The sequence below is a fragment of the Beauveria bassiana genome (genome assembly GCF_000280675.1).
Source record: "Beauveria bassiana ARSEF 2860 unplaced genomic scaffold BBA_S00014, whole genome shotgun sequence".
Classification (NCBI taxonomy): Eukaryota; Fungi; Ascomycota; class Sordariomycetes; order Hypocreales; family Cordycipitaceae; genus Beauveria; species Beauveria bassiana.
The window spans coordinates 342,258-366,676 of record NW_007930849.1 but is presented as its reverse complement, the minus strand read 5'-3'; the positions used below and the strand labels follow the sequence as shown (position 1 = coordinate 366,676).

Genomic DNA, 24,419 nt, shown 5'->3' with positions numbered 1-24,419 from the left:
ATGGCAGGCGTATTCTACGTTCTTCATGACTGCACGATTATACCATTGACATCCAGCTAAATTTTCGCCATGAATTCGATTAGCGCAACATTTACACCTGACGCCTCGGGCCAGTCGCCCAAGCAAGTATCGACACTCCCGCAGCTCAAGTTAAACGATGGCACCACCATTCCCATGGTCAGCAAGCTGAAACACTCTCATCTTAGCACTGCATGTACTGACATGACATGCAACAATTAGCTGGGATATGGTTTAGGCACTGCCAACTTCAAGTCTGCGGATTCCAAGGGCAAGTTCGACCAGACCGTAGTCAAACACACAAAGGAGGCCATCGCCAACGGGTTTCGCCACTTGGACGGCGCCGAGGGCAAGTACACTCTTCTATCCCGAACATCGAGAACAAGTATCTAACAACTCAAAGTCTACGGCAATGAGGAAGAACTGGGTGCTGCCATCAAAGAAGGCGGTGTGCCGCGCGAGGAGCTCTACATTACCACCAAGCTCCCTGCCCTAGGCAAGACGAACACTCAGGAGCGATTCGATGCCTCTCTCAAGAAGCTCGGCGTCGACTACGTCGACCTGTACCTGATCCACGGCCCCTGGTTTGCCGAGGGGTCTGAGGAGGCGCTGCAGCAGAAATGGGCCGAGCTCGAGGCCATCCAGGCCTCGGGCAAGGCCAAGTCCATTGGCGTATCCAACTTTCTGCAGGAGCACCTCGAGGCCATCCTCAAGACGGCCAAGGTCATCCCCGCCATTAACCAGATCGAATTCCATCCGTATCTGCAGCACGGCGACCTGCTCGCCTTCCACCGCAAGCACGGCATCGCGGTCGCGGCCTACGGCCCGCTCACGCCCATTGTCCGCGCCGCGGGCGGCCCCGTCGACGCTAGGTGGGCGGAGCTCGCGAAAAAGTACGGCGTCACCGAGGGCGAGGTCGGCCTGCGCTGGTGCATCGACCAGGGCATTGTGACGTTGACCACCACGAGCAACTCCGACAGGATGCACCGCTTCGTAACGCAGGTGCCCAAGTTCAAGCTCACCCCGAAGGAGGTGGAGGAAATTGCCGAGCTGGGCAAGCAGAAGCACTTTCGTGGCTTCTGGGGCAACAAATTCGCCGCGGACGATAGAAGCTAGAGAACCAACAGAGAATTCATCATAGAAGACAAACTCGTGGCAATTGCAAATGCTGAAATGATTTCACCATAGCGCGTGGATACACAGTACGTAGTAGCATGCTTAAATTGACGAGTACACTGGGGATACCTGATGTTCTCCTACAACTCATCATCCGAATCCGTATCTGCACCACCGGCTTGCGCCACCGGCTTTGGAGCCTCCTTCGGTTTTCTATTCGCAAAAGGAAGGGCTCTCTTTGGCGGTGGTGCTGCAGCCTTTTTCGGAGGACTTGATTCACGGGGCGGTGCGGCCGCTTCTCCATCTTCCCCGTTGTCTGCCATTTCCTCATCCTCGTCCGAGTCGCCATCCACCGACGCTGTTGCTTCTGTTGTTTGCCCGTCATCAGTATCCTCCGGCTCCGACTTGATGGGCGACTGCTCTCCGGCCACGTCTTCTTCGTCGGACTCCTCCTTGGCGGGCGCAGTGGCTTTCCTTTTGCGCGCTCGGGTTGCTGCGGGTTTTCGGCCCCGAGTCTTGGTCTTTGGAGCTTCCAGCTCAGGGTCCGGGGATGGCTCTTGAGGTTCCTCCTGCTTGGGCGCCGAGAACGAGCCCGACGCCAAGACTTTTTGCTGCTCGCGAATCTTGACCTTTTTCTCGTTGAGCAAATCTCGAAACTTTTGTAAAAGGGCAGTCTCGTCTTCATCTTTTGCTTTCAAGAGCTCCTCCAGTTGGTCTTTTAGCTGGTGAATTGAAGCCTCTAACTCGGTGGCTTTGGACTGGATCTGGGCAGTCGCCTTGTTGCTGGCAACAACTGCGTCTGCGGATGCTGCACACCACTCAAATAGTTCAATTGCCTCGTTTTCATCGTGAGATAGAGTGATAGTACCGAGTCGTTGCTAAGTTCCCCGTCAGCGGGATGTTTTCTTCGGGTAATCCGGGATTCATACTGTAATGCCTTGCACTTGCTTTCTGATGGTGATGGTGATTGAGGCCTCACTTTGGACTGTAGCAGTTGCATTGATATCTTTCAGGGGCTTTTGGTCAAAGAAGTCTTCGAGAAGGGATTCCCATTCAGTGTCTGATAAGTGGCTGTTTTTCACTTTGAGAGCAGGAACGCGGTCATGCTTGACTGTGTGACGAGCATGGTCAGATTCATTGTCTGCAGCGACTTGAAATTTCGGGGAGAGTTCCTACTTTTGACCACATACGGTGCCTCTCCTTCGGTTCCGATCAATTTAAGATCCAGAGGCTTTCTACCGGATGACGATGCCTGTAGCAAGACAAACGCTTTGTCGTTGTCACTTTGTGGAACCTTGAGCACTCTGGACGTCACCATGATGATGTCACAGTCGATGCTTCAAAGTTATATCGCTGCGTTGACAAGCCGCCGAAAAGCTCTTTTTGAACGAGGTCTCCAGGAAAGTGATGTTTTTATGCGTTTGTTTGTTGGATGTGGAATGGATGGGCGTGACACGGCGGAGTGGGCTTGCTTCCAGGCAGCAACTCGCAATTAATGAAGCACAGGCAGAGCATAGGTAGGTCTAGGTAGCTGGTACCATGACTCCACTCACCAAGTCGTACAAAAAGCTGACCTGGAAGCACTGACTTTGGGGAGAATATTCAGCTTGTTACGTTTTTATAAGTTTTTTGATAATATATACAATCATTATTCAGTCTTGCGCTCAGACCAAACAATTTGTCGGATGTCATTCTGTTGCGACGTATCAGAGTAGCTACGACGCAGCAGAGAAAGAGACTATGTATGTGTAAGAACGATGAAGAAAAGCCGAACAAGAGGAACAAGGTGTTATAAAGGCCAACGACTTGACAGTGAAAGGAGAAGATATATACTTTGCACCATCGATTGAGAAGCTGATAGCTCTTCATGCTATTGACATGCAATTATATTGTTCTCAATTGATGCGCTTTCATTCGGACAGTGGCAGGAGGAAGACACTGCGCCACTGTAGTTTACATTGTAGGCCAGGACGGAAAGCACACAGAGCCTGCCGTCTGCCTATGTCCCCAACCCGGCCACATCAATCAACTGCCGAGAAAAACGACGGACATTCAAATTATGGGCTTGTCGGATATGCGTCACCATTGTGCTTGCTTACCAAGTCGGCACGGCTTTCGGTTCCGCGCCACCGTCTAGCCGTCGCCGTCCTGCCGCCTAGGCCGCCCTGCTCCAGCGGCCCCGGCCCAATAAAACGGCAGCTCGCCACTGATTCGCAGGTTGCGTCATGGGCATGATTCCAAATGCGCATCATCATATAATGACAGCTCTTGCACCTCTAGCTATCACATTATTTCTGCAACACTCAAATCTTCATTGATGCTTCGCCGAACCAGCCTTTGCACGGCTCTTCCGCGAACACCGCTCCTTATTTCCCGCATGGCTAACAACGGCTCTGCGCGCAATGCGCATCAGCTCTCATATGAGGGCAAGCCGCTCAAAGACATTCCCAAGACCTGGAACTTCACATCGGCACTCACCCCCGACCCTCTGTTTCCCACTCCGGCCGCTTCGCACAAGACAGCCCGAGACAAGATTGGGCCGCGCATGGTTCGCGACGCCCTCTTCACATGGGTGCGTCCCGAGAAACAGGAGGACCCCGAGCTGCTCGCCGTGAGCCCTGCGGCTATGCGCGACCTCGGCATCAAGGATGGGGAAAAGGACACGGAAGACTTTAGGCAATTCGTCGCGGGAAACAAACTCTACGGATGGGACGAGGACAAGCTGGAAGGCGGTTATCCGTGGGCTCAGTGCTACGGCGGTTACCAGTTTGGCCAATGGGCCGGACAGCTCGGAGACGGCAGAGCCATATCTCTTTTTGAGACGACCAACCCGGCTACTGGTGTCCGCTACGAACTACAGCTGAAAGGTGCCGGTCTGACTCCGTACTCGCGGTTTGCTGATGGAAAGGCGGTCCTGAGATCCAGCATCCGCGAGTTCATCGTCTCCGAGGCGTTGAACGCCCTGTCCATCCCCACAACGCGCGCACTATCTCTTACTCTTCTACCGCAGTCTAAGGTCCTTCGCGAGAGAATAGAGCCAGGCGCAATCGTCTTGCGCTTTGCTCAATCCTGGCTTCGCCTGGGAACTTTTGATCTCTTGCGGTCTCGAGGCGACCGTAAGCTGGTTCGGGAGTTGTCCGCCTATGTCGCAAATGAGGTTTTTGGAGGCTGGGACAAGTTACCAGGAAGATTGGCGAACCCAGATAAGCCTGCGGAAGCACCAGAGCCTTCTCGTGGTGTCTTGGACAAGACTGTAGAGGGTCCCGCCGACGCTGCCGAAAACAGATTCACCCGACTGTACAGAGAGATAGTTAGGCGCAATGCGCTAGTGGTTGCACAATGGCAAGCTTATGGCTTCATGAATGGAGTTTTGGTGCGTATTGCGTCCCGGCCGCATATGTTCTGGTACTAATGGCTTCACAGAACACGGACAATACTTCAGTCTTTGGACTTTCCATCGACTTTGGACCGTTTGCTTTCATGGATAATTTCGATCCGTCTTATACACCAAATCATGATGATGCCATGCTCCGTTATTCCTACAAAAACCAACCTACCATCATTTGGTGGAACTTGGTCCGACTCGGCGAAGCTCTCGGAGAACTAATGGGCATGGGATCGGCAGTTGATAATGCAACATATCTTGCCGAGGGTGTCAAGAAGGGCCAGGAAGACGAAGTCATTGCACGAGCCGAGAAGCTCATCACGCAAGCTGGAGAAGAATACAAGCAAACCTTCCTATCAGAATACAGGAGGCTGATGACGGCGCGCCTCGGCCTCCGCCAGCAGAAAGAGTCTGATTTTGATGTGCTCTTCTCCGAAGCTCTGGACACTCTAGAAGCCTTTGAGCTTGACTTTAGTCACTTCTTCCGTCGACTCAGCAGTGTCAAGCTCGCGCAGGTTGCAACAGAAGACGCGCGGCGTCAAACAGCCAAAATCTTCTTCCACAAGGAAGGCCTTCCAAAGCCGAGTACGGAGAGCGATGCTTTGGGACGCATCTCCAACTGGCTGTCCAAATGGCATGACAGAGTGGTGGAAGACTGGTCGTCTGATGGGAGTGGTGTTACCGAAGGTGCAGAGGCAGAAAGGATCCAGGCTATGAAGCAAGTCAACCCCAACTTTGTTGCCCGTGGCTGGATCCTCGACGAAATCATTCGTCGTGTGGAGAAAGAAGGGGACAGACAAGTCCTGGATCGTGCCATGCACATGGCTCTACACCCCTTTAATGATTCTTGGTCTGGCTTAGAAGTTGGCGGCGCGACACATCAGGGCGACAGTGAAGAAGAGCAGCGCTGGGTTGGAGACGTGCCTCGTCTCGAGCGAGCCATGCAGTGCAGCTGCAGTTCCTAATCGTACGAGAGGACGCGATATTGCAAGCTACTAAGAAATAAAAACGCCTCAAAGGCTTCCAGATGTAACGACCGGCGGTAAGAGGCAATGCTCGTTGAGATAAAAATTCTCTCCCCTGCTTCCATAAACGGCGTCAAACATTTTAATCTGGAGCATAAGATAGAGGAAGACTCGACTGAAACCGCACCTGCAACGCAGAGCGCGGCTCAAGCTCACCTACAATAAAATATGCCCGTGTACAATTGATGAGAGAAGAAAAATCAGAAGCAAAGTCACAAATTCGCGGCCCCGTTATAGTACGCGTGTGGGCATATTGGTGCCTCAGGCGCCAGTTGGAGCAGCCAGCCAATCAGCATCATTGTAATTAATCCGTAGATGAACACACTAGCGGAGGAGCCTTTCCCGTCAACCCGACAGCAGTTCTTCCTCGCAGCGTCCCACGGACTGAGTCCTTTATTCCGCCGCAGCGTTCTGCATCACATCAAATCACCGATTCATTCCGGCACGGCGGCGACGATGCTTCGACACACTCTGGCTCGTACCGCTCTGCGGACGGGCAGAAGAGCGGCCAGCGGCTCGCGCGCTTTCTCTGTGTCTTCCCAGCGCCACGCGGAGGTGGAGCTTACAATTGGTGAGCTATTCCTTATCGGCGAGCAATTGAACCCTGAAGGATGTGCTAATTGATTTCTAGATGGAAAAAAGGTTTCGATTGAAGGTAGGAATTGATTCCGGGGACCCGCGCGGTGACGACTACTGACCCCATATGACAGCTGGTTCGGCTCTAATCCAGGCTTGCGAGAAGGCCGGTGCTACGGTCCCAAGGTGCGTCAAACCGATAAAAAAGTCAATGTGATGGCTCGAGCTAACCTTTCACTCGCAGATACTGTTACCACGAGTACGATTGGCCCTTTACCCAACGACATCCGATTCGCCGAAACGAAGCTGACAAACATTCATAGGAAGCTCATGATTGCAGGTAACTGCCGTATGTGTCTCGTCGAAGTCGAAAGAGCCCCCAAGCCTGTTGCCTCTTGCGCTTGGCCCGTTCAGCCTGGTATGGTTGTCAAGACCAACTCTCCGCTGGCTCACAAGGCTCGCGAGGGTGTCATGGAATTCCTCCTGGCCAACCACCCCCTCGACTGCCCCATTTGCGACCAGGGTGGTGAATGCGATCTCCAGGAACAGTCTCTACGCTACGGCTCCGACCGCGGTCGATTTCACGAAATCGGCGGGAAGCGTGCCGTCGAGGACAAGAACATTGGCCCCCTGATCAAGACCTCCATGAACCGTTGCATTCACTGCACTCGATGCGTGCGCTTCGCCAACGACATTGCTGGTGCTCCCGAGCTCGGCTCTACCGGACGTGGCAACGATATCCAAATCGGTACCTACCTCGAGCAGAATCTTGACTCCGAACTTTCTGGCAACGTTATCGACCTTTGCCCCGTCGGCGCTCTCACCTCCAAGCCATACGCTTTCCGCGCCCGTCCCTGGGAGCTAAAGCACTCCGAATCGATTGACGTTCTCGACGGACTTGGTTCGAACATCCGCGTCGACTCCCGCGGTCTCGAAGTCATGCGCATTCTCCCCCGCCTCAACGACGATGTTAATGAGGAGTGGATCAACGACAAGTCACGCTTCGCCTGTGATGGTCTCAAGACCCAACGTCTGACCATGCCCTTGGTTCGCCGCGACGGAAAGTTTGAGCCTGCTGACTGGGAGGAAGCCCTTACCGAGGTCGCTCGTGCTTGGGAGCAGAAGAAGCCTCAGGGCAACGAGTTCAAGATCATTTCTGGTGCACTGACCGAGGTTGAGTCCCTGGTGGTTGCCAAGGACATGGCCAACAAGCTTGGTTCGGAGAACCTCGCTCTGGACACTCCCACCGGCAGCTCCCCCCTTGCTCACGGTGTTGATGTCCGCTCCAACTACCTATTCAACTCGACTATTTGGGGTATCGAGGAGACTGACTGCATGCTGATTATTGGCAGCAACCCTCGTCACGAGGCTGCTGTTCTTAACGCCCGTATTCGTAAGCAATGGCTCCGCTCCGAGCTCGAGATCGGCGTTGTTGGCGAGACCTTTGACTCTACCTTTGAGTTTGAGCACCTGGGTCTTGACCACGCTGCGCTGAAGGCTGCCCTTGCCGGCCCCTTCGGTAAGAAGCTGGCCGCTGCTAAGAAGCCCATGATCGTTGTTGGCTCTGCTGTCACAGACCACGTCGATGCCAAGGCCTTCTACGAGACTGTCGGTGCTTTCGTCGAGAAGCACGCCGCCAACTTCCGCACTCCCGACTGGAATGGCTACAGCGTTCTCCAAAGAGAGGCTTCACGGGCCGGTGCCTTTGAGGTCGGCTTCGTCACTCCCTCTGCCGAGGTTGCCCAGACTAAGCCCAAGTTTGTCTGGCTGCTTGGTGCTGATGAGATCAACGAGGCCGACATTCCCAAGGATGCTTTCGTTGTCTACCAGGGCCACCATGGTGACCGTGGTGCTCAGATTGCCGACATTATCCTCCCCGGTGCCGCTTACACCGAGAAGGCTGGTACTTATATCAACACCGAGGGCCGTGTACAAATGACTCGTGCTGCTACCTCGCTGCCTGGCGCTGCTCGCACCGACTGGAAGATTCTCCGCGCTGCCTCCGAGTTCCTCGGCGCTCCTCTCCCTTATGATGATGTCACTGCCGTCCGCGAGCGCATGTCCATGATCAGTCCCGCGCTCGCCGTCTACGATGTTATCGAGTCTGTTGCTCTCAGGGAGCTCAGCAAGGTACAGCTTGTTGACCAGAACAAGGGCTCCAAGGCCACAGGTTCTCCCTTGAAGAAGGCCATTGAGAACTTTTACTTCACCGATGTTATTTCAAGGAGGTATGTCTTCCAACAGTCAACCCATCTTTTGAACATAAATACTAATATATACAACAGCTCACCGACCATGGCCCGATGCTCTGCCGCCAAGGCCAGCGGCGACCCCAGAACAAACCTCATGGCCCCTGGCATGGAGGAAGATAGGCCAATGGGTCAGATTGCTTATGGATCATAAAGAAGTGTCAAAACGGCTGTACTAAAATTTAAGAAGCATTTCCTTGCGTTTTGCAATGTGGAAGCGGGTCTACTTTGTACATATAAAAATGGTAGAATTAGTGGCGACAGGTAGATAAACCTTGAAGAGATGGTTAACTTCTTTTTTCTACATTTTCCAATTACTAAGGCATCGTGCTAGTTCTGACTGCCTTGTCCAACATGCTCCTCCTCTCAGTACTTGGAAATCTTCTTTAAGATTGACTTGGGCTGCGGTCTCGAAGTGCTAGCCGGTCCTGTCGGCGCCGACTTTGGCGCAGCTGATGCACTCCTCTCCGGCCTCGTCGACACGCCAGACTTGTTCTTTCTCGGAGACGCCGTCGACGAAGAAGGCCTGGACGCACCCGGCGCGCTCGCGGGCGGCCGCGACAGCATGTCCGGCCTGCTCCTGGCTTGTAGCTCGCCGTCTGCCGACCGTTTTCTCTCATTATCCCTCTCCATAGGTCTCTGACCGCGACTTTCATCACCACGGTAGCTACCGCTACCGCTGCCGCTGCCGCTTTTCCCCGTTTCGTCGCTGTGGGCGCGCGGTCCCCGAGCGGGCCGGTCCTAGCCAACCTCGCGCGGCGGCACCCTGCCCTTGCGCTGCGCAATCTCCTTGTCCAGCGCGCGCCGCCGCATCTCCCTCCGCGGAGCAATGTGCGTCTCGTAGCTGCGCAGCTCATGCGTGGCCTTGCCGACGAGGTTGAGAGTCTCGCGCGCAGCCAGCTCCCGCGGCGAGGCGGCCGGACGGTGCTTGAAGCTCGGCTCCTGCACGTCGCCAATGACATCTCTCGGGTCTTGTCGAAGTCCACCGCCGCTTCCGCTTCCGCTTCCGCCACTCAGAATCTGCGCCACGCTGCGGGATTGCGGCGCGGGCTGTTGCGTGGGGGGCCCGGGCGTGGCCATGCTGGCGAGCATGCGCTCAAGGTCCGCTTCGGTGGCCGACCACCCGCCGCGCCGCTCTCCCTGCTGCTGCTGCTTTTGCGCGGAAGGCGGCTCTTTCGCGGCGGCGGCGGCAGCTAGCTGCATTAGACGTGCGGTTTCGCGGCGGAATAACGTTAAGAAATTGACGCGCACGGCGGCGGCGTGACGGTTGCACTGCGAGAGCGCTTGCCGCATGTGTTCGACGCGGTTCGTTTCCGCGAGCGCGGCGAATTTCTGCAGGTGCTCCTCGCTGGGCATCACATTGGCCACAGGCACGAAGATGGCGGGCGCGATGGACCGCAGCCGGGGGATGATGGGCTGCGCCTCTGCTGCTGCTGCTGCTGCTGCTACTGTCGCTGCGGTGGCGGCGGCGGCGTAGGCTGTTGTCGGTGGCTGCTCTGATGTGTTGCCCATGACGACGTCGGCATCGGCGTCGTCAGAGACGGAGCCGCGACGGCTCGAGCCGCGGTCAACATTGCGTTTGCCGGGGGATGGTGATCGGGGGCGCCGCTTGGTGGAGGAAGAGGGCGAGCGCGCGCGGCGCATGGCTTTGGGTGACGTTGGGGCGCCGGGAGGAGGAGGAGGACCTGGCATGGTGGGTGGCCTGTGGGCTGAGCTTGCGCTCCCAGCCTGCATGCACAAAGGTGGGAAGAAGAAGAAGAAGAAGTAGAGGTTCAACTTTGCTGCATGTAGGCAAGAGAATTGGGGGATAAGGAAAAATCAATCGACCGGGTTAAACAAGGCTGTGTTGGGCGCGTTTGTCGCATGCATGGGACCCAGAGTGAATATGCACGCTGGGCGTTTGCACAACGGTCGTACCTCCGTGATTGATCAGTCAGGGAATTTGTGGACAGGCTGCAAGATACTACAAGTCCACATGTTAGACAAATAAATCAATGTTTATGCTTGCTGCCTATATATCTTATCCTTCCAGTGGTATCTAGTACAAATAAAACTCCCCATCATGACTTCCAGGCCCGTGTTCGTACAAGTTTGTATCGCTAAATCGACGGTTGCAGCCGGCAACATAAGATGGTGGTATTGATGCGAGTGGTGGAGTCATTTCCTGGGCTGTATCGAGGCCAGCCATGATCTTGTCAGCCCTACACTCCGTTGCACGACTTGCAGTCGTGTAGCAATGGCTGCTCTTGTATTTCGAGAGGCGCAGCGTCTTCCGTTGCGCGCCATAAACACTCCCATAGTCCTGGGCTAGGGCCTGCCAGTATGCGCTGCCACTGCAAATATCATGTAAAATCCATTCACTATTGCCCCTCTCACCTCGCAGGAACGATATTTCTTACGTATTCTCGTATGAGAGTAAGTGCTGCACGCACGAGGTCCTCTAGACGGCGATCCTTGCGCCTCCTCATCCAGACTAAAATGAGAGACAGAATGACACAGTCGATAAGAAGGTGCTTCATGATGGACCAGACTAGCCAGCCAAGCCATGATGGAAAGCTGCGATCCTTCTTTGACCTCCACTCCCGGCCAGTCGAAATCTGCTCCCGCATGGCAGCCACCTCGGCGGATAACTTGGTGATGGCGCGTTCCATTCTCCGCTGTGACCGGCCACTTCCGACGCTGACATCGTGGCCCATTTCGCGATCTTCAAGATCCGTCTGCCGTTGCGATCGTAGCTCGGCTTCATCTTGCTCGCTCATGGGACTTAGCATCTTCATGGGCCCATCGCTGCCGCTCATTGGCTGTGTGAAGCGCCTGGGCGGCGGCGCAGCTTGTGGTGAAGAATCGGTGGCGCTGGGACTGTTGTGCTTGATTTGGTTCCAGACGAACTCCAGTTCTGATACTAGCTCTCTTCCGTCTCTGTTGGCACGCTCGTCAGTCCAATTGAGTTCCAAGGGGCATCATGCCGAAGTTTCGCGGGACGTCTTACGCTGTCGTTGCATATCTGTGCATAGTCTCAATGAGAGCCTCTATGTAACGTCTCTTTGCTTCGGTACGGCTGATGCCCTTTTGACAATTCCATGCATCCCATTTGTCGCGTTCCCGTTGCAGCTCCTCCGGGGTCAACCCGGCACCGGCCATGGGCTGCTCCATGACGCCGTCCACATCGCCCTCCATTGCCTGCTTGTAGAGTCCATATAGCCTGAGTCGTTCAGAGGGTGGCGGACGCGACGCGCCCGTCTTGGGGATTTTCTTGACTGTGTTGAGGGCATGGACAAAGACCCGATCTGTGTTGATTGGTTAGTTTAGCTGATGGCGATGGACGTGCACGACACGATGTGCGAGGGTCGCGGTTTGACCGACATACCTACAGAGTCCGCCATGATGATGAGGGACGCCGAATGCGATTATCGAGAGATGATGACGCGATCAATTCAGTGCAGTCGCGAAGGCTCGCGGTGCTGACATTGACAGCCTGCTGGATCAGGTAGGTACCTATTTTGCCGGTACCTCGGAACGGGTGTGCCAATGGCGTCAGGACCCCGCCGAGGGATAACAGCACGGCTAGAGGGAGGGCAGTAGCGGAGCACAAAAGGCAAACAGCCAGAGCAATGGACGGAAATATGGAAGCAAACAGGGGACAGAGAGAAATAAATGAAGATATGAAACCGGGAGATTATGATGGAGAAGAAGAGCACCCCGAGATCTGGTGTGAGAGGAAAGCAAACCCATTTAGTTCTGATATGCGGCGGCCCACTGGGGACGGAGCTCCATAGGTACCTACCTTAATTACTGGTAACGTTAGCAGGTTGCCACCCCAAGAGTAGGCTTGCGGGCGTGCAGGCTTGTCGAGTTGTGCCTCGGCGAGTCCAAGTTGCGCCGATGGCCTGGCCCACCCTCCACCTAAATGATGATTGATACTCCTCGCATGCGACAGCTACCCACTCAGGCCGCTATTACTTCGTACGGCGCCTCAAACCTGCTCCAATAGCGGACCTTTGTCCGTCTTTCAGGCGGGGTAGAATTCGTCTTTTGAGGTGGGTGTAGGTCTTTTAGCGCTTCTGCCATCCCAAAGCCGCACCATCGCTGGCGTGCACAGCTGGCCACCAAGTTGCGGTACAAACACGTGAAACCCGATGCTTGTATTACTGTGACCAGCTCGGGAAGGCTCGCCATTTTACAGGTACGCATTATCGCTTTATAGTTTGAATGCTAAATTATAGCCCTGAAGGAAGAAGAGACATTTCGCATTTGCCAGGTATCAAAAATATTTGGAAGAAAAAAAAAAAGCGAGATAGTATCCAACACTCGACAAGTGTACATGTGCCATGGTCTCTATACCTGCCATTGACCTAATCTCTCTTACACCTCATCGCCTTTTCCCTCAAAAAATGCTTTCTTATGGCTCTCATACACCTTCATCAGCTTCTTGTTTTCCATGACTCCCGCCGCGGCTTTTTGACCAGCCTCCTTGATGCTCAGAGCAGATCCTACACCCAAAAGCTTGCCCGACTCGCCCCAGCCATCCAGGTAGACACCGACAGTAAACAGCTCCTGTCCCAAATGCTTATCTCTTTTCTTGGACTCCATTCTCTCGTATCGTAGCCTAATTCCCTTGATCACAATCCTTGAACTCAGTTCCTCTTTTGGCGTTCGCTCGCGTCGTGTGTTTTCGGTCCTCGCCACCAGCGTCTGGCTCCGTTCCGCCTTTTGTACGTCTTCAATAAGAGACCGGGCCCAGAGTGCCTTTAACCAGCTCATTGTCGTCTCAATGCCATTTGCGGGATCTGAGAGAATCACCGCCGCGACATATGCCTCAAACATGTCGCTCTGCGTCTTCAGCAAGTCTTTGTCACTAGAGCTGCCCCTGCTTGGCTTCTTCTGATTGATAACGTCGCTTGGTAGTCTGGCTCGTGCCTCCAAGCCGTATTCTCGGAAATATGATGCCAGTGTGGTATTTCGAATGAGCCTCTCTCGAATCTGAGAGCAACGACCAGAAGGTAGCTGCAAAAATGTTTTGTCGATGAGAGCAGTGGCGAAAAGTTCCAGGTATGCGTCTCCTAGCCATTCCAGCCTCTCATATTGCTGATCCGGCCTACTTCCAGGAACCGAGCCGGGATGTGTAAAAGCTAGCTTCTCGAGCCCTTTGTCCTTGACTGCTGGTAGCGGTGGTAGCTCTCGTGACATTTCGGACGAGCGCCAGGGTGTCGCATAATCCATAGAAGGAATGCGTAAATTTGACTCCAACAATATAGAGTTCTTTACGGCATCTGAACCTGAATTCAGTGTTCTAGAGAGTAGCTGCAGCTGTGGTGTAATGCTGTCGCTCAGCTCTGCAAGATCCCTTCTCGCTGCCAACATTTCTGCATCTTGACTACGCCTTTCGTTGACGCTGTTGCGGCACCTTTTCAGTTTCTGAAAAGCGGATATGATGTTGTCTGCACTATCCGCCAATCTCTCTAGCGCAATGAATTCTCCATCCGACAGTTGACCATCTCTTAGATCTTGCGTTTGCTGTCTTTTGACCACTGTATTCGATGTATCGCCAGTATCGGCGCCGTGAGAAGACAAACGACGTTTCGACATAGTTGAGTACTATATGTGGAGAGTCAAGAGAAGATTTGTCATTTCGACTTGTGCGACTGATTAGTCAAAGAAGAAAATGGCAAGAAATGCATCTGAAGTCGAGATATATGAAGTGGGTCCGAAATACAGCCACTGACCAATCAACACCCGTGATCTACGCAAGCTGCTTGACTTTTGCGATCCTATGGACTTCATGGCATCTTTCGATCCTTCCGCAACGACATATCTGCAACACACAGTCCACGATGAGTGTCCCACGCGCACGGGTAGTAGATCTCATGAAGGTGAAAAAGCGCTGTCATGTGAAGCGACCGTGATTGACTAACTATCTCAGGCACAATGCAAAGTCTTTGCGACCACATTTAACCCTGAACGAACGCGACTGGGCAACAAAGTTCTGCGCCAACGCCTACGCGGGCCCGCGATGGCCGCCTACTACCCCAGAAAGATTATCACAATCAAGGACGTCAAGGCTGAATTCGGTCCCGAGCTCGCTACGTGGGATCCGGACGAGGAGGCCCGTTTCGAGTACATTGAAGAGTGGGTGTCCAGCGACTGCGTCCAGCGCTGCATAAATGCTAACCTCCTACCAATAGACTCAAGGCTCGTGGGAAGAGTAACCCGAAGAAGAAATCGGCGCCTGCGGCTGCCGGTAAGCGCATAGCCGATGACATTTCTTTCTTGCGAACCTTTGCTAACCCCGTTTCCAGCGCCAGCCAAGGGCAAAAAGAAATAGAATGCGCTGATCAATTAAAACGACCAGCGGACATACCAGCGAATACATATAAAAGATTCGCAGCATGGCAGAAAAGCCAAAGCTGAATCACTCGGTTCGCGCAAGCAAGCAACAGTGCTTGAAGCGTTGTAGCAATTACTGTACCAATACTCTTGATAGAAGCCCTCATATACTCGAATCGGCCCGATATTATAGCTGTGGGATTCGTGGAACGATTTAAGAACTCTCTTGATGCTCGGTTTTGCGTTTGCTAGGCGGTGTGAAAAGTGAAAACGGTTACTTTGTCAGCCGTGCAGTCGAGCATTGAATGGGCCGTGCAAACGCATCGCTGCGTACGTCGTACCTACCAAAGGCCAAAGTTTATAACTTTCCTGAGCTAAGCAGCTTGGCCATATTTGCTGGCTGATAATTGCCTGACTGGCTCGACCTGCAGCATTTACATCAGCTTCATTAGCGAACGCACCTCGCTCGCTACCTACCTACACCTGACAGCACCTGACGGCACCTGCCACGGCCGAAGCCGGCTGTTCTTTCGAACGACTACCTTACCGACTGGCAACCGTCGCCCCTTGCAGATTCTGGGTGCGTTTTGCATTTTCTTCCTTCTTGTGCTCCAGACTCTTCTTCTCCCGTTACCTCCAGCTACACCCATGCATGCAGCAGCCTCGTTTTGCATTTTGTCTTCTTTTCTCGAATGCGTGTTCATCATCATTTTTTGCCAAGAGACACACGCAAGCCTTGTCGTGAGTAGGCACGGGCTCGTTTTTTTGTTTGTGTCCCCCCTGGTGGCTTCTCATGTCTGCATCTGTCTCCAGCGGTTCGACACCTCAGCGGTCTCTACCCTCTTCGCTTGGGCCGTCCCCTCAAGAGGCTATCGGGACATCAACCAATTCACCACTGTCCGGGAATAGGTCAACTGCTGTTAGATTATCCCTCCTGAGAACTTACCATTCTCCTGGCATACTAACATACTTTTCTAGGATGGCTCTCGTTTCCTGGCAGCTCCGAACCTAGTCAAGGCGCTTTCGACTTCCAAACTTGCCAATAACCTTGGATCAAAGGTAAGCATCAGCGCCGAGTCTAGATTGCAGCATCGAACAAGAGAACCTAATTTAGACATGGTCAGATGGCAACGGAAGACGGTCTTGTCAAAGACACATACCCTATGGATAAGTTGCTGGCCAAGCTTTCCGAACAACAAGCCACGCTGAACCAGCAGTCCACCCAGCACAAGGCCATGGAGGGGCATTTCTCGTCTTTTGCGGAGCTAGGATCTTCCAGCACTTCACTTCCAATGACCCCTGCGACCGAGGCCTTCCAAACAGCTGCCCCCACAACTCGCCCAGCCAGTGCAACTATAGACGAGGCACGGCTCGATGTGAATGAAGTGCTGCGTCTCAAGCTGCAACTTGCACAAGCCCAGAACCAAATCTCGAAACTTGATCAGGAACTTGCGCAATCACGAACGAGCGAGCCTGATTCCACTACTTCGGGCTCAGCGGCTGGCAGACGATCCGCTCCGGCTTCCCGTGATAGCCCTTGGCCCATCACCGAGGACTCTCATTCCGACACAAGCGATACATTGTCTGCATCTGCCTTTAGCCGTACAAGAGGAATTTGGGGCCAGCCAAAAGCTTCTTCTTTTAGCCACAACAACAGCCAATCGAGCGTTGCGGATCCTTCGCCTACGAGTTGGTTGGGAGGTCGTGCAGCGCACCCTTTTGCTGATCCTGGTGTGCCTTTTCCTGTCGTAGATGGTTTCCGAGACCGTATGACCCAAGAGTCAGACATGATGAGCCGCCCTGGAAATAATCGACGTGGGACCCGATACGACAGTCGGGGAGTGCCTTCTGGTTATGTCGCGGCACACGGACCGGGTGGAAACTTTTTTGACTCGATGAGTAGTACCATGAATGGCCCAGCCATGAATATGAGCCACCCACAGGCGGGCTCCGGTATGGCCATGTATCCGCAGTATCAGCAGCAGGCAGCTGGCACAGCACTGTCCCCGCATGCATCCGAGTTCACTTCAAAGGCAGGATGGAAAAATGAGGTACGCACGTCGCCACAGCTGTCCAGGCTTCACTAACATGCCTCAGATGACTCTTTCGGAAGGACCTACGTATCTACCTCCTACCGAGCCACTCAACTATCGTCGGTTACTCGATCGCAATGTCAACTGCAATTAGAAGTACATCGTTGACAAGATTGTCTGCAATAACGATCAGCAAGCTTCCATTTTCTTACAACAAAAGCTCAAAGTGGGCACGCCTGAGCAGAAATACGAGATAGTCGAAGCCATCGTCGCCCAGGCCTACCCGCTTATGGTTAATCGATTTGGAAATTTTCTAGTTCAGCGTTGTTTTGAGCATGGCACCCCAGAGCAGGTCATCAAAATTGCCGAAGCCATACGTGGCAACACTCTCAGTCTTTCCATGGACCCCTTTGGGTGCCATGTTGTGCAAAAGGCTTTTGATTCTGTCCCTGAGAACTACAAAGCAATCATGGTTCATGAGCTGCTTCGCAGAATCCCCGAGACTGTTATTCATCGATATGCATGCCATGTTTGGCAGAAGCTGTTCGAGCTACGTTGGACCGAATCCCCCCCACAAATCATGACCTATGTCAACGAAGCTCTCCGTGGCATGTGGCATGAAGTTGCATTGGGTGAGACTGGAAGCTTGGTAGTCCAGAATATATTCGAAAACTGCCTCGAAGAAGATAAGGTCAGTCGCAGATGCGCACACGGTAAAACAAACTGACGTCACTAACATGGATCATAGCGCCCGTGCATTGAGGAGGTGTTGGCGAACATTAATATTGTTGCCCACGGTCAGTTTGGGAACTGGTGCATTCAGCATGTATGCGAGCATGGCGGTCCTCCTGACCGAAGCCGGGCGATCGATCACGTTATCCGCTACGCATCCGAATATTCGACGGACCAATTCGCATCGAAGGTTGTGGAAAAGTGCCTCAAAATTGGAGGCACAGATTTCCTCGGTCGCTACTTGGACCGTGTGTGCGAAGGGCGCCGTGACAGAACCCGAATTCCCCTGATCGACATTGCCAGCGATCAATATGGCAATTATCTGATCCAATGGATTTTGAATAATGCAACACCGCAGCATCGGGAAATGGTAGCGGCACATATTCGCAAGCACATGGTGTCTCTTCGAGGCTCCAAATTCGGCTCGCGAGTTGGGATGCTTTGTACCAACCATGCAGTGACGACACGGCCAGGACACGGAAGCGGACCAAGCATTCCAGGTCGGTTGCCCGGCCCAAGATATGGCACCAACTACAGATAACTAGAGCAGCCTATATAGTGGCTGCCGAGGCTAGCTATGGCGTGTTTATGCAACTGGCAGAATGTCATGATATTGTTGACCCAGTGGGCGGATCAAGGACACCCTCATCTCAAGTACGGACAAACTTTCCATGTCGAAATGCCCGAAGGATAAGATTTTGTCAATTTCTTCTTAACAATATTTTCCCACGAAGTTAGATTACAGATCAAACGTCATCCTATGCTCAGTAAGCTACAGCTTGACTGGGTGCATTGGACACATTATGATTATGAATTTTGCAATATGGTGGGGGGGCAGCTTGCTGCGAAGCAGACGCAGTAATTATTTGGGGAGAGGTCTGACGTAGTGACTATCGAGGCGAAGCACTATTGATAGTCTATCCGAAAAGGAACGCGCAAAAATCGATAGAGATAGTGACCCTTTTATCATCGGTGGATATGAGATGGAGGACAGGAGCAGGCTGGTGAAGTGTATCCTAGCAAATGCATTATTGTATGACTATTTACATCGAGGAAGACTGGTTGGGTGTGAATGCAAGATGTAGGTGATGATGAATCCATTGACGGCTGAAATGCAACGACGCCGGAATAAAAGTAGGTATCAATCAATAAGCCTAGAAATGCTGCTTCTAAGCAGCTTCTGCTCGATGTTGCTCGGAAATTGCTGGCTCGACTGGAGGAAAATCCGTGTCCAGAGTAGCTAACCTATAAGAATCATCAGAGGAAGTAGCGTCATTCTTTTCCCATGGCTTGCGAGGTGCTGTACGAGCTCCCATGGGTTTGACAGTCTTGCGCACGTTAGCCTTTCGCTGAATCGAGCCTTTGTGCTGTTTAGGGAAAGCGGACATACTGGGTCTCTGATGACGGTATTTGGTATCTGACGGATACCGGGCACCTCCTTGCCCTCCTGGAGCAGCTTGATCATCTCGGCAAAGGCCATTGGATACGCCGGCTGGTCTCCGGCAGCGGCGGCGGCAGCGGCGCGATCAACGTACAACTCCGCCTTGGGAGCAGCCTTTTGCCATTCAAGCACCGGCGACACCGCCGGCCCGCCGTTGCTGCTGCCGGTCAGATACTCTGGTGGAAGTATGCTAGGCGGGGCGTGGTCCGGGTTCGCGGCGAGCCAAGCCTGATAGGCGGCAAAGTCAATGCCGACGCCGACACGCTGGGAATAGTAAAAGATGCGGGCGTGAACGGCCATGTCAGCGGGCGAGCTTTGTTGGTTTGGCGAGTTGGGGTCGCCGAGGATGGCGTGAAGGCCGGACTGCGGCCCGCGGGGATATTTGTGTCAGTAGAGAGCCTTTGGTCCCGGGGACGGGGAGGTGGAGCAGGGCAGCAGAATTACCATAAATGCCTTATCCTTGGTCCAAGGATACGAGTCAAAGGCACGGAATACAGCGTCTTGGTCTGTGAGGGAGCGGATGCCCCGGACGCCTGATAGGTGCTCGGCAGCCATGGCGCGTGAGGTTATGAGGATGGGGGGGGCGCTTGTCGGCGATGATGAAGTGGCCTCGCGCGGAAACACGGGCGAGATATTGGGTATTAATACAAGAAGCGCTGATGATGAGATTTTAGAGAAGAAAGAACTGTAATGAGAAAAGAAAAAATGGGTTACGGTGGCATTTGTAAGGGAATAAAGGCGGGCAAGTAAAGGACAAAGAATTTCGAGGCTCTAAACGGCGGTTGATGAAGTTGTTGATGGTTTGGGGCCCACAAACGACTGTGGGGAGAGAGGGCTGCTTTTCAGGTACCAGTTGAGGTGCATACAAGGATCAGATAACTTATTAGGAGCAGCAATTTATCACGGCGATTGCGATTGTGTGTTGATTTGCTCAAAATGATTGCTCGAGGCCCACTGTGCGTCTGCCTCCGGTTAAGGAGGCTGAGCTGTTTGTTGAGTGTGGTAGAACCTCGGTTGGAGAAAATGCAGAGTGGTGGTGTTGTGCTGCTGGGTGATACCATGCTGGACTTTGAACGAGGAGGACCAAGTTTTCGACCGTTCTAATTATGTGGCGTTCGGCTTAGATCTTGCAAACCAAGAATACAAATTTGCATCAAGTTTCTGTCTGCCGAGTGTGTCTGGCTGTCTGATGACACTACTAGCACTTATTTGCCTAGGTACTACTTATACCCTAGGTAGGTAAGCATCTGCCTCGCCGGCCACAGCGCTGAGTGGCCACCTGCTTGAAGCTGCCGCGCTGCCGTGCCTAGTAGCTTCATCCACCCCGGGCCTCCCCCCACCTCTCCAGATTGTGCCACTTCATCCTTTCAAGCCGTTATTCCTCCGTGTCAAAGCATCGGCTCGAGGCGTCATCTCGTCACCCACTTCACGCCCTCGTGTCCTGCTGCAAGACCTCACAGCAGCTGTCCGCTCCGCAATCGCCTCTACCGGGACAGCTTCCGAGCTCGGGCCTCGCCATGCATCTCGCTGCTCTGCGAGCTGTCCGGACAACCTGCCAAACTAGCATACGATCGGCTGCCCTCGGCCGGCCCTCGCTGAGAAGCCTTCTCTCCTCCACCTTCCGGCCGTCGACCCTCGTCTCTGCCTCACGCGCCTCCGCCTCGCTGCACACCTCCACGACCGCTGCCACCGCCGCTCGCCGCTCGCAGACAGCCAGCGTGCCCCTGCGGTCGTCCATGTTCTTTAGGCGCATCCCTGCTGCGCTCGTCTCCAGCGCCCTCGTTGGCTACGGCGCATGGTACTCCTACAACGGAGGTACTGGCTGGAATTTGACCAACGCGGCTGGCGCACGCAGTCTGACCTCGACCGGCGGTCAGGGACCTCTGGGCGCCACAACAGGCGCGGCGTCTGCGGCCCTGCCTACCAGGACCGTTCTTGTAGTCGGTGCTGACGAACTGCGGCAGGGGACAATTGTGGGCGAAGAGCCGATTTCGAAAACGACGGGTGACGGACGCCGCATCGTGGAGATGCTGACCCCTGAGCTGGCTACGGAGAAGCTCCGCAAGTTGGAGGAGTCCTTCTCTGTCAACCGTGGCCAGGGTGTGACTCGCTACGACCTTGTTCAACTGTCCAGCAACGATCCCATTGAAGATGACCACGCCGAGAAGATTGTTGAGGTCAAGGCTTCGTCGGCTGATGGCACAAACAACGATTGGATGTTTTGGGGCGTTTTCGATGGCCACTCTGGCTGGACGACTTCGGCGACGCTACGCGAAAGTCTCATCAGCTACGTGGCTCGGGAACTAAATGAGACATACAAGGCAACCAAAGGAAACCTGCCTAGCGCCGATGCTATTGACCTCGCGATCAAGACTGGCTTTACCCAGCTGGATGACGAGATTGTCCACAAGAGCGTCGAAAAAGTCTTCAAGACCAGCTCCAAGGCCATGGCTGCTGAGCTGCTGCAGCCAGCTTTGTCGGGATCATGCGCTCTGCTGTCCTTTTACGATACCCAGAGCCAACTTCTTCGAGTGGCCGTCACCGGTGACTCGCGCGCTGTCCTCGGTCGCCGCTCCAACAGTGGCAAGTGGACGGCCACTGCCCTTTCGGAGGATCAGACTGGCTCGAACCCCAACGAAGCCGCGCGCTTGCGCAGAGAGCACCCCGGCGAGGACAATGTCGTGCGCCATGGGCGTGTGCTCGGTGGGCTCGAGCCTACCCGCGCTTTTGGCGACGCCGTCTACAAATGGAGCCGCGAAACCACTATCAAGCTCAAGCAGGGTTTCTTCGCCCGCAGTCAGTCGCCGCTGCTAAAAACGCCCCCGTACGTTACCGCGGAGCCGGTAGTGACGACGACCAAGATTAGCCCCGAGAACGGCGACTTTCTGGTCCTTGCCACCGACGGTCTCTGGGAAATGCTCACTAACGACGAGGTCGTTGGCCTTGTTGGCCAGTGGATCGAGTCGCAGGCCAAGACGGGCTCGTCTAGCTCGCACTTTGAGTCGGCATGGGCCAAGGTCTTTGGCGCCTCGAATAAGGCGCTGCCCGTCGAGCAGAGCAAAGAGTCCGCTGGTGCTGGTGAAGGTCAGCGTGTGCCGATTCGTATGCAGCAGTGGGGAAATGACCCTGATGCCAAGGGTCGATTCCTAGTCAAGGACAAGAATGTGGCGACACATCTTGTTCGCAATGCGCTGGGTGGCTCCAACGATGAGCAAGTCCGCGCTCTCCTAACTCTTCCTGCCCCTTTCTCTCGGCGTTATAGGTATGTGGATTATGCAATTTTTTTGCCTCTGGCGTATGGAGACCTAATTGTGTGATTTGTCTAGGGACGACTTGACTGTGCAAGTCATTTTCTTTGGCAACGGTCCCAAGACGGGCGAGGTCACTATCAACCACGAAGCGACTGCCAACAATGGAGCTCCTAAGCCCAAGCTGTAAAGCCTATGTCTTCGTAATTTTTAATCCTTGCTTCTTTCTCTCGGTCGCGTGAGCGCATGCTGTCTATATGTACATGGCGAAGCGGACGGAGCTGGCGTTATGACGGAGTCCGGTTTAACAGGCCTAGAAGACGACTTTGCATTTTGCTTGAATACTAGCTCAAGTGTAATAGAAGTTCGATTTTGTGAACAGAATCATACTTACTGTTCGATTGAGCCTCATCGCACGAATGTCGAGGGTGGTCTAATTTGAAGCTGTTCAGGCTGCACGTGACGGATCCCTACGATACCACATTCGGATGCCGAGCAAACTGTCCAGTTCCTCGACCTTTATGCATGCGCTGCGACAAACGGCACAACAAATTATCGACTTCATTTCTTGCCAACGAGCTGCGCCACACAGAACTGGCTATTCTAGACGAACGCAATTTTTTAAGAATAGTTGTCTTCAAAGGCGCCCGTCAACTGACGGCCGATCGATGCGCCACCCCAGGCTCCCCGCGACGAGGCCAAATTCCTTCCCACTACATCGTCAGCGACCATAATCAAGCCGGATTACTCGAAGCAGCGATAACCTAGCAAAGAATGACCTTGACAAACACGCCAGTGACGAGGTTGGTGGTGCTGGGCCTCGTGTCGGCGTCGATTGCGGCGAGCTTGCTGGACATTAAACACTATGCGTACATTCTCATCAACCCGCACATAGTGCAGTACGGACAGTTTTGGAGGCTGTTTACGTATCAGCTGTGCTACACCAACTCGGCCGAGGTCTTGTTCGCCGCCATGTCGCTGTACAATCTACGAACCGTCGAGCGCATGTGGGGGTCAAGAAAATATGCGGTAAGTACAGAGGAGCGCCGTCTACAACGGTAAAGCTATGGCTAACGGGCTTGAAACAGTCGTTCCTTGTCGTCACGTCTCTAATCACGTCGATTGTACCGCCTGCGTGCATGACAGTGCTGCGGCCGCTGGCGCCGAGCCTGTTCAACTACATGCCGGGCGGCCCGACGCCCATCATCTTTGCGGTGCTTGCACAATTTCACGCCATGGTGCCGCACATGTACAAGTACCGGATCGCGACGTCGTCCGCGGATGTATCTCAGACGACGACGACGAGCAGCGAGACCTTTACAGGGCTGACGCTGTCGGACAAGTCGTACCAGTACGCGTTGGCGCTGCACCTGGCGCTGCTGCAGTGGCCCGGGTCGGTGGTGGGCGCGGCGGCGGGCTGGGCAGTGGGCTGGGCGTGGCGCGGTGCTCTGCTACCGGCGACGCTGCTCACGTGGAGGGTGCCCGGGTGGGTGGTGGGCGTCAAGACGCAGCGCAGCGGCGCCGAGTTTGAGCAACTCCGGAGGAGGTTGGAGGGGGAGAATGCGGCGACGGCAGCGGGGGGTGCTGGTGCGTCGACGGGTGTTGATGCGGCGGGTGGTGGTGTTGGTGAGCGGCTGCAGGATGGGGATCGAAGACGAACGATGGGTCAGCAAATCGTGGACCAGTTCCGAGAAGCATTGTAACCTTACACTGAGGGCCAATTAATAGAAGACAAAATTACGGGAAAGCGTTGTGATTCCTACGTGCAAGGACGCCGAGAAGGTTTTGGGACTTGGATTGGCTACCTAAGCGGCGCGAGGCGAGATGTTGCGAGTCGAGGTAGTCAGGCATCTTCTAGAAGAATGCACATGGCTTGAGCATTGCAAATTGCCTCTATCGTGATGTTAATAAACATTGTTCGGGACTTGTTCTGGAGTTGGGTCAATTCGGCATGTCCGAATAAAGCCCATTCTCGGCAGATCGGTTGGGGCACCGGGCGGCGTAATTAAATGAAAGCTGTCAGGGGGCGGCACCTGCAGGTTGCAGCAGGGGGGCCAAGCGAGACCAGATTTTCAGAAAATCAGGGTCAGATTTCATGCTCAGTTGATTGTCGATAGATGCTTCCCCGAACTCGGCCCTGGTCATCCTGGCAAAGGGCTGAGACTCTGCGATTGTCAAGATTGATAAAGACCCTAGAAGGGCTTAATCGTGAGAAGGCATGGATCAGTGACGGTGGTACCAGCCGAGAACATGGAAGTCACTCCCCAGAAAA

General features: G+C 54.0%; 10 protein-coding genes across 10 annotated transcripts; 6 read left to right on the top strand and 4 right to left on the bottom strand.

Annotated features, from left to right (window-relative positions):
• Positions 1-69: 69 nt before the first annotated feature.
• Positions 70-1,134, top strand: BBA_05463 (aldo/keto reductase; the record flags this gene model as incomplete). Its single annotated transcript, XM_008600560.1, has 3 exons — positions 70-177; positions 241-403; positions 461-1,134. The coding sequence occupies 3 exons, from the start codon at positions 70-72 to the stop codon at positions 1,132-1,134; spliced, it is 945 nt and encodes a 314-aa protein (XP_008598782.1).
• Positions 1,135-1,274: 140 nt separating this feature from the next.
• BBA_05462 (mitotic apparatus protein p62) lies at positions 1,275-2,452 on the bottom strand (the record flags this gene model as incomplete). Its single annotated transcript, XM_008600559.1, has 3 exons — positions 1,275-2,012; positions 2,064-2,275; positions 2,311-2,452. The coding sequence occupies 3 exons, from the start codon at positions 2,450-2,452 to the stop codon at positions 1,275-1,277; spliced, it is 1,092 nt and encodes a 363-aa protein (XP_008598781.1).
• Positions 2,453-3,511: 1,059 nt separating this feature from the next.
• On the top strand, positions 3,512-5,484 carry BBA_05461 (YdiU domain protein; the record flags this gene model as incomplete). The annotated part of the gene is made up of 2 exons (XM_008600558.1): positions 3,512-4,507; positions 4,558-5,484. The coding sequence occupies 2 exons, from the start codon at positions 3,512-3,514 to the stop codon at positions 5,482-5,484; spliced, it is 1,923 nt and encodes a 640-aa protein (XP_008598780.1).
• A 516-nt stretch (positions 5,485-6,000) lies between these two features.
• Positions 6,001-8,523, top strand: BBA_05460 (NADH-ubiquinone oxidoreductase 78 kDa subunit; the record flags this gene model as incomplete). Its single annotated transcript, XM_008600557.1, has 5 exons — positions 6,001-6,115; positions 6,176-6,199; positions 6,255-6,306; positions 6,444-8,348; positions 8,406-8,523. 5 exons carry the CDS (start codon positions 6,001-6,003, stop codon positions 8,521-8,523), a joined length of 2,214 nt encoding a protein of 737 aa, XP_008598779.1.
• A 587-nt stretch (positions 8,524-9,110) lies between these two features.
• Positions 9,111-11,752, bottom strand: BBA_05459 (endozepine-like protein; the record flags this gene model as incomplete). The annotated part of the gene is made up of 6 exons (XM_008600556.1): positions 9,111-10,071; positions 10,287-10,322; positions 10,457-10,702; positions 10,746-11,288; positions 11,359-11,656; positions 11,737-11,752. The coding sequence occupies 6 exons, from the start codon at positions 11,750-11,752 to the stop codon at positions 9,111-9,113; spliced, it is 2,100 nt and encodes a 699-aa protein (XP_008598778.1).
• A 979-nt stretch (positions 11,753-12,731) lies between these two features.
• Positions 12,732-13,955, bottom strand: BBA_05458 (RNase3 domain-containing protein; the record flags this gene model as incomplete). Its single annotated transcript, XM_008600555.1, has 1 exon — positions 12,732-13,955. The coding sequence occupies one exon, from the start codon at positions 13,953-13,955 to the stop codon at positions 12,732-12,734; it is 1,224 nt and encodes a 407-aa protein (XP_008598777.1).
• A 245-nt stretch (positions 13,956-14,200) lies between these two features.
• On the top strand, positions 14,201-17,999 carry BBA_05457 (meiotic coiled-coil protein; the record flags this gene model as incomplete). Its single annotated transcript, XM_008600554.1, has 8 exons — positions 14,201-14,239; positions 14,290-14,495; positions 14,552-14,607; positions 15,184-15,434; positions 15,672-15,752; positions 15,818-16,744; positions 16,881-17,417; positions 17,475-17,999. The coding sequence occupies 8 exons, from the start codon at positions 14,201-14,203 to the stop codon at positions 17,997-17,999; spliced, it is 2,622 nt and encodes an 873-aa protein (XP_008598776.1).
• Positions 18,000-18,627: 628 nt separating this feature from the next.
• Positions 18,628-19,454, bottom strand: BBA_05456 (uncharacterized protein; the record flags this gene model as incomplete). Its single annotated transcript, XM_008600553.1, has 3 exons — positions 18,628-18,786; positions 18,849-19,262; positions 19,344-19,454. 3 exons carry the CDS (start codon positions 19,452-19,454, stop codon positions 18,628-18,630), a joined length of 684 nt encoding a protein of 227 aa, XP_008598775.1.
• A 962-nt stretch (positions 19,455-20,416) lies between these two features.
• BBA_05455 (protein phosphatase 2C) lies at positions 20,417-22,337 on the top strand (the record flags this gene model as incomplete). Its single annotated transcript, XM_008600552.1, has 2 exons — positions 20,417-22,161; positions 22,226-22,337. The coding sequence occupies 2 exons, from the start codon at positions 20,417-20,419 to the stop codon at positions 22,335-22,337; spliced, it is 1,857 nt and encodes a 618-aa protein (XP_008598774.1).
• Positions 22,338-22,921: 584 nt separating this feature from the next.
• BBA_05454 (UBA domain-containing protein Ucp14) lies at positions 22,922-23,850 on the top strand (the record flags this gene model as incomplete). The annotated part of the gene is made up of 2 exons (XM_008600551.1): positions 22,922-23,176; positions 23,236-23,850. 2 exons carry the CDS (start codon positions 22,922-22,924, stop codon positions 23,848-23,850), a joined length of 870 nt encoding a protein of 289 aa, XP_008598773.1.
• Between the last annotated feature and the right edge of the window lie 569 nt (positions 23,851-24,419).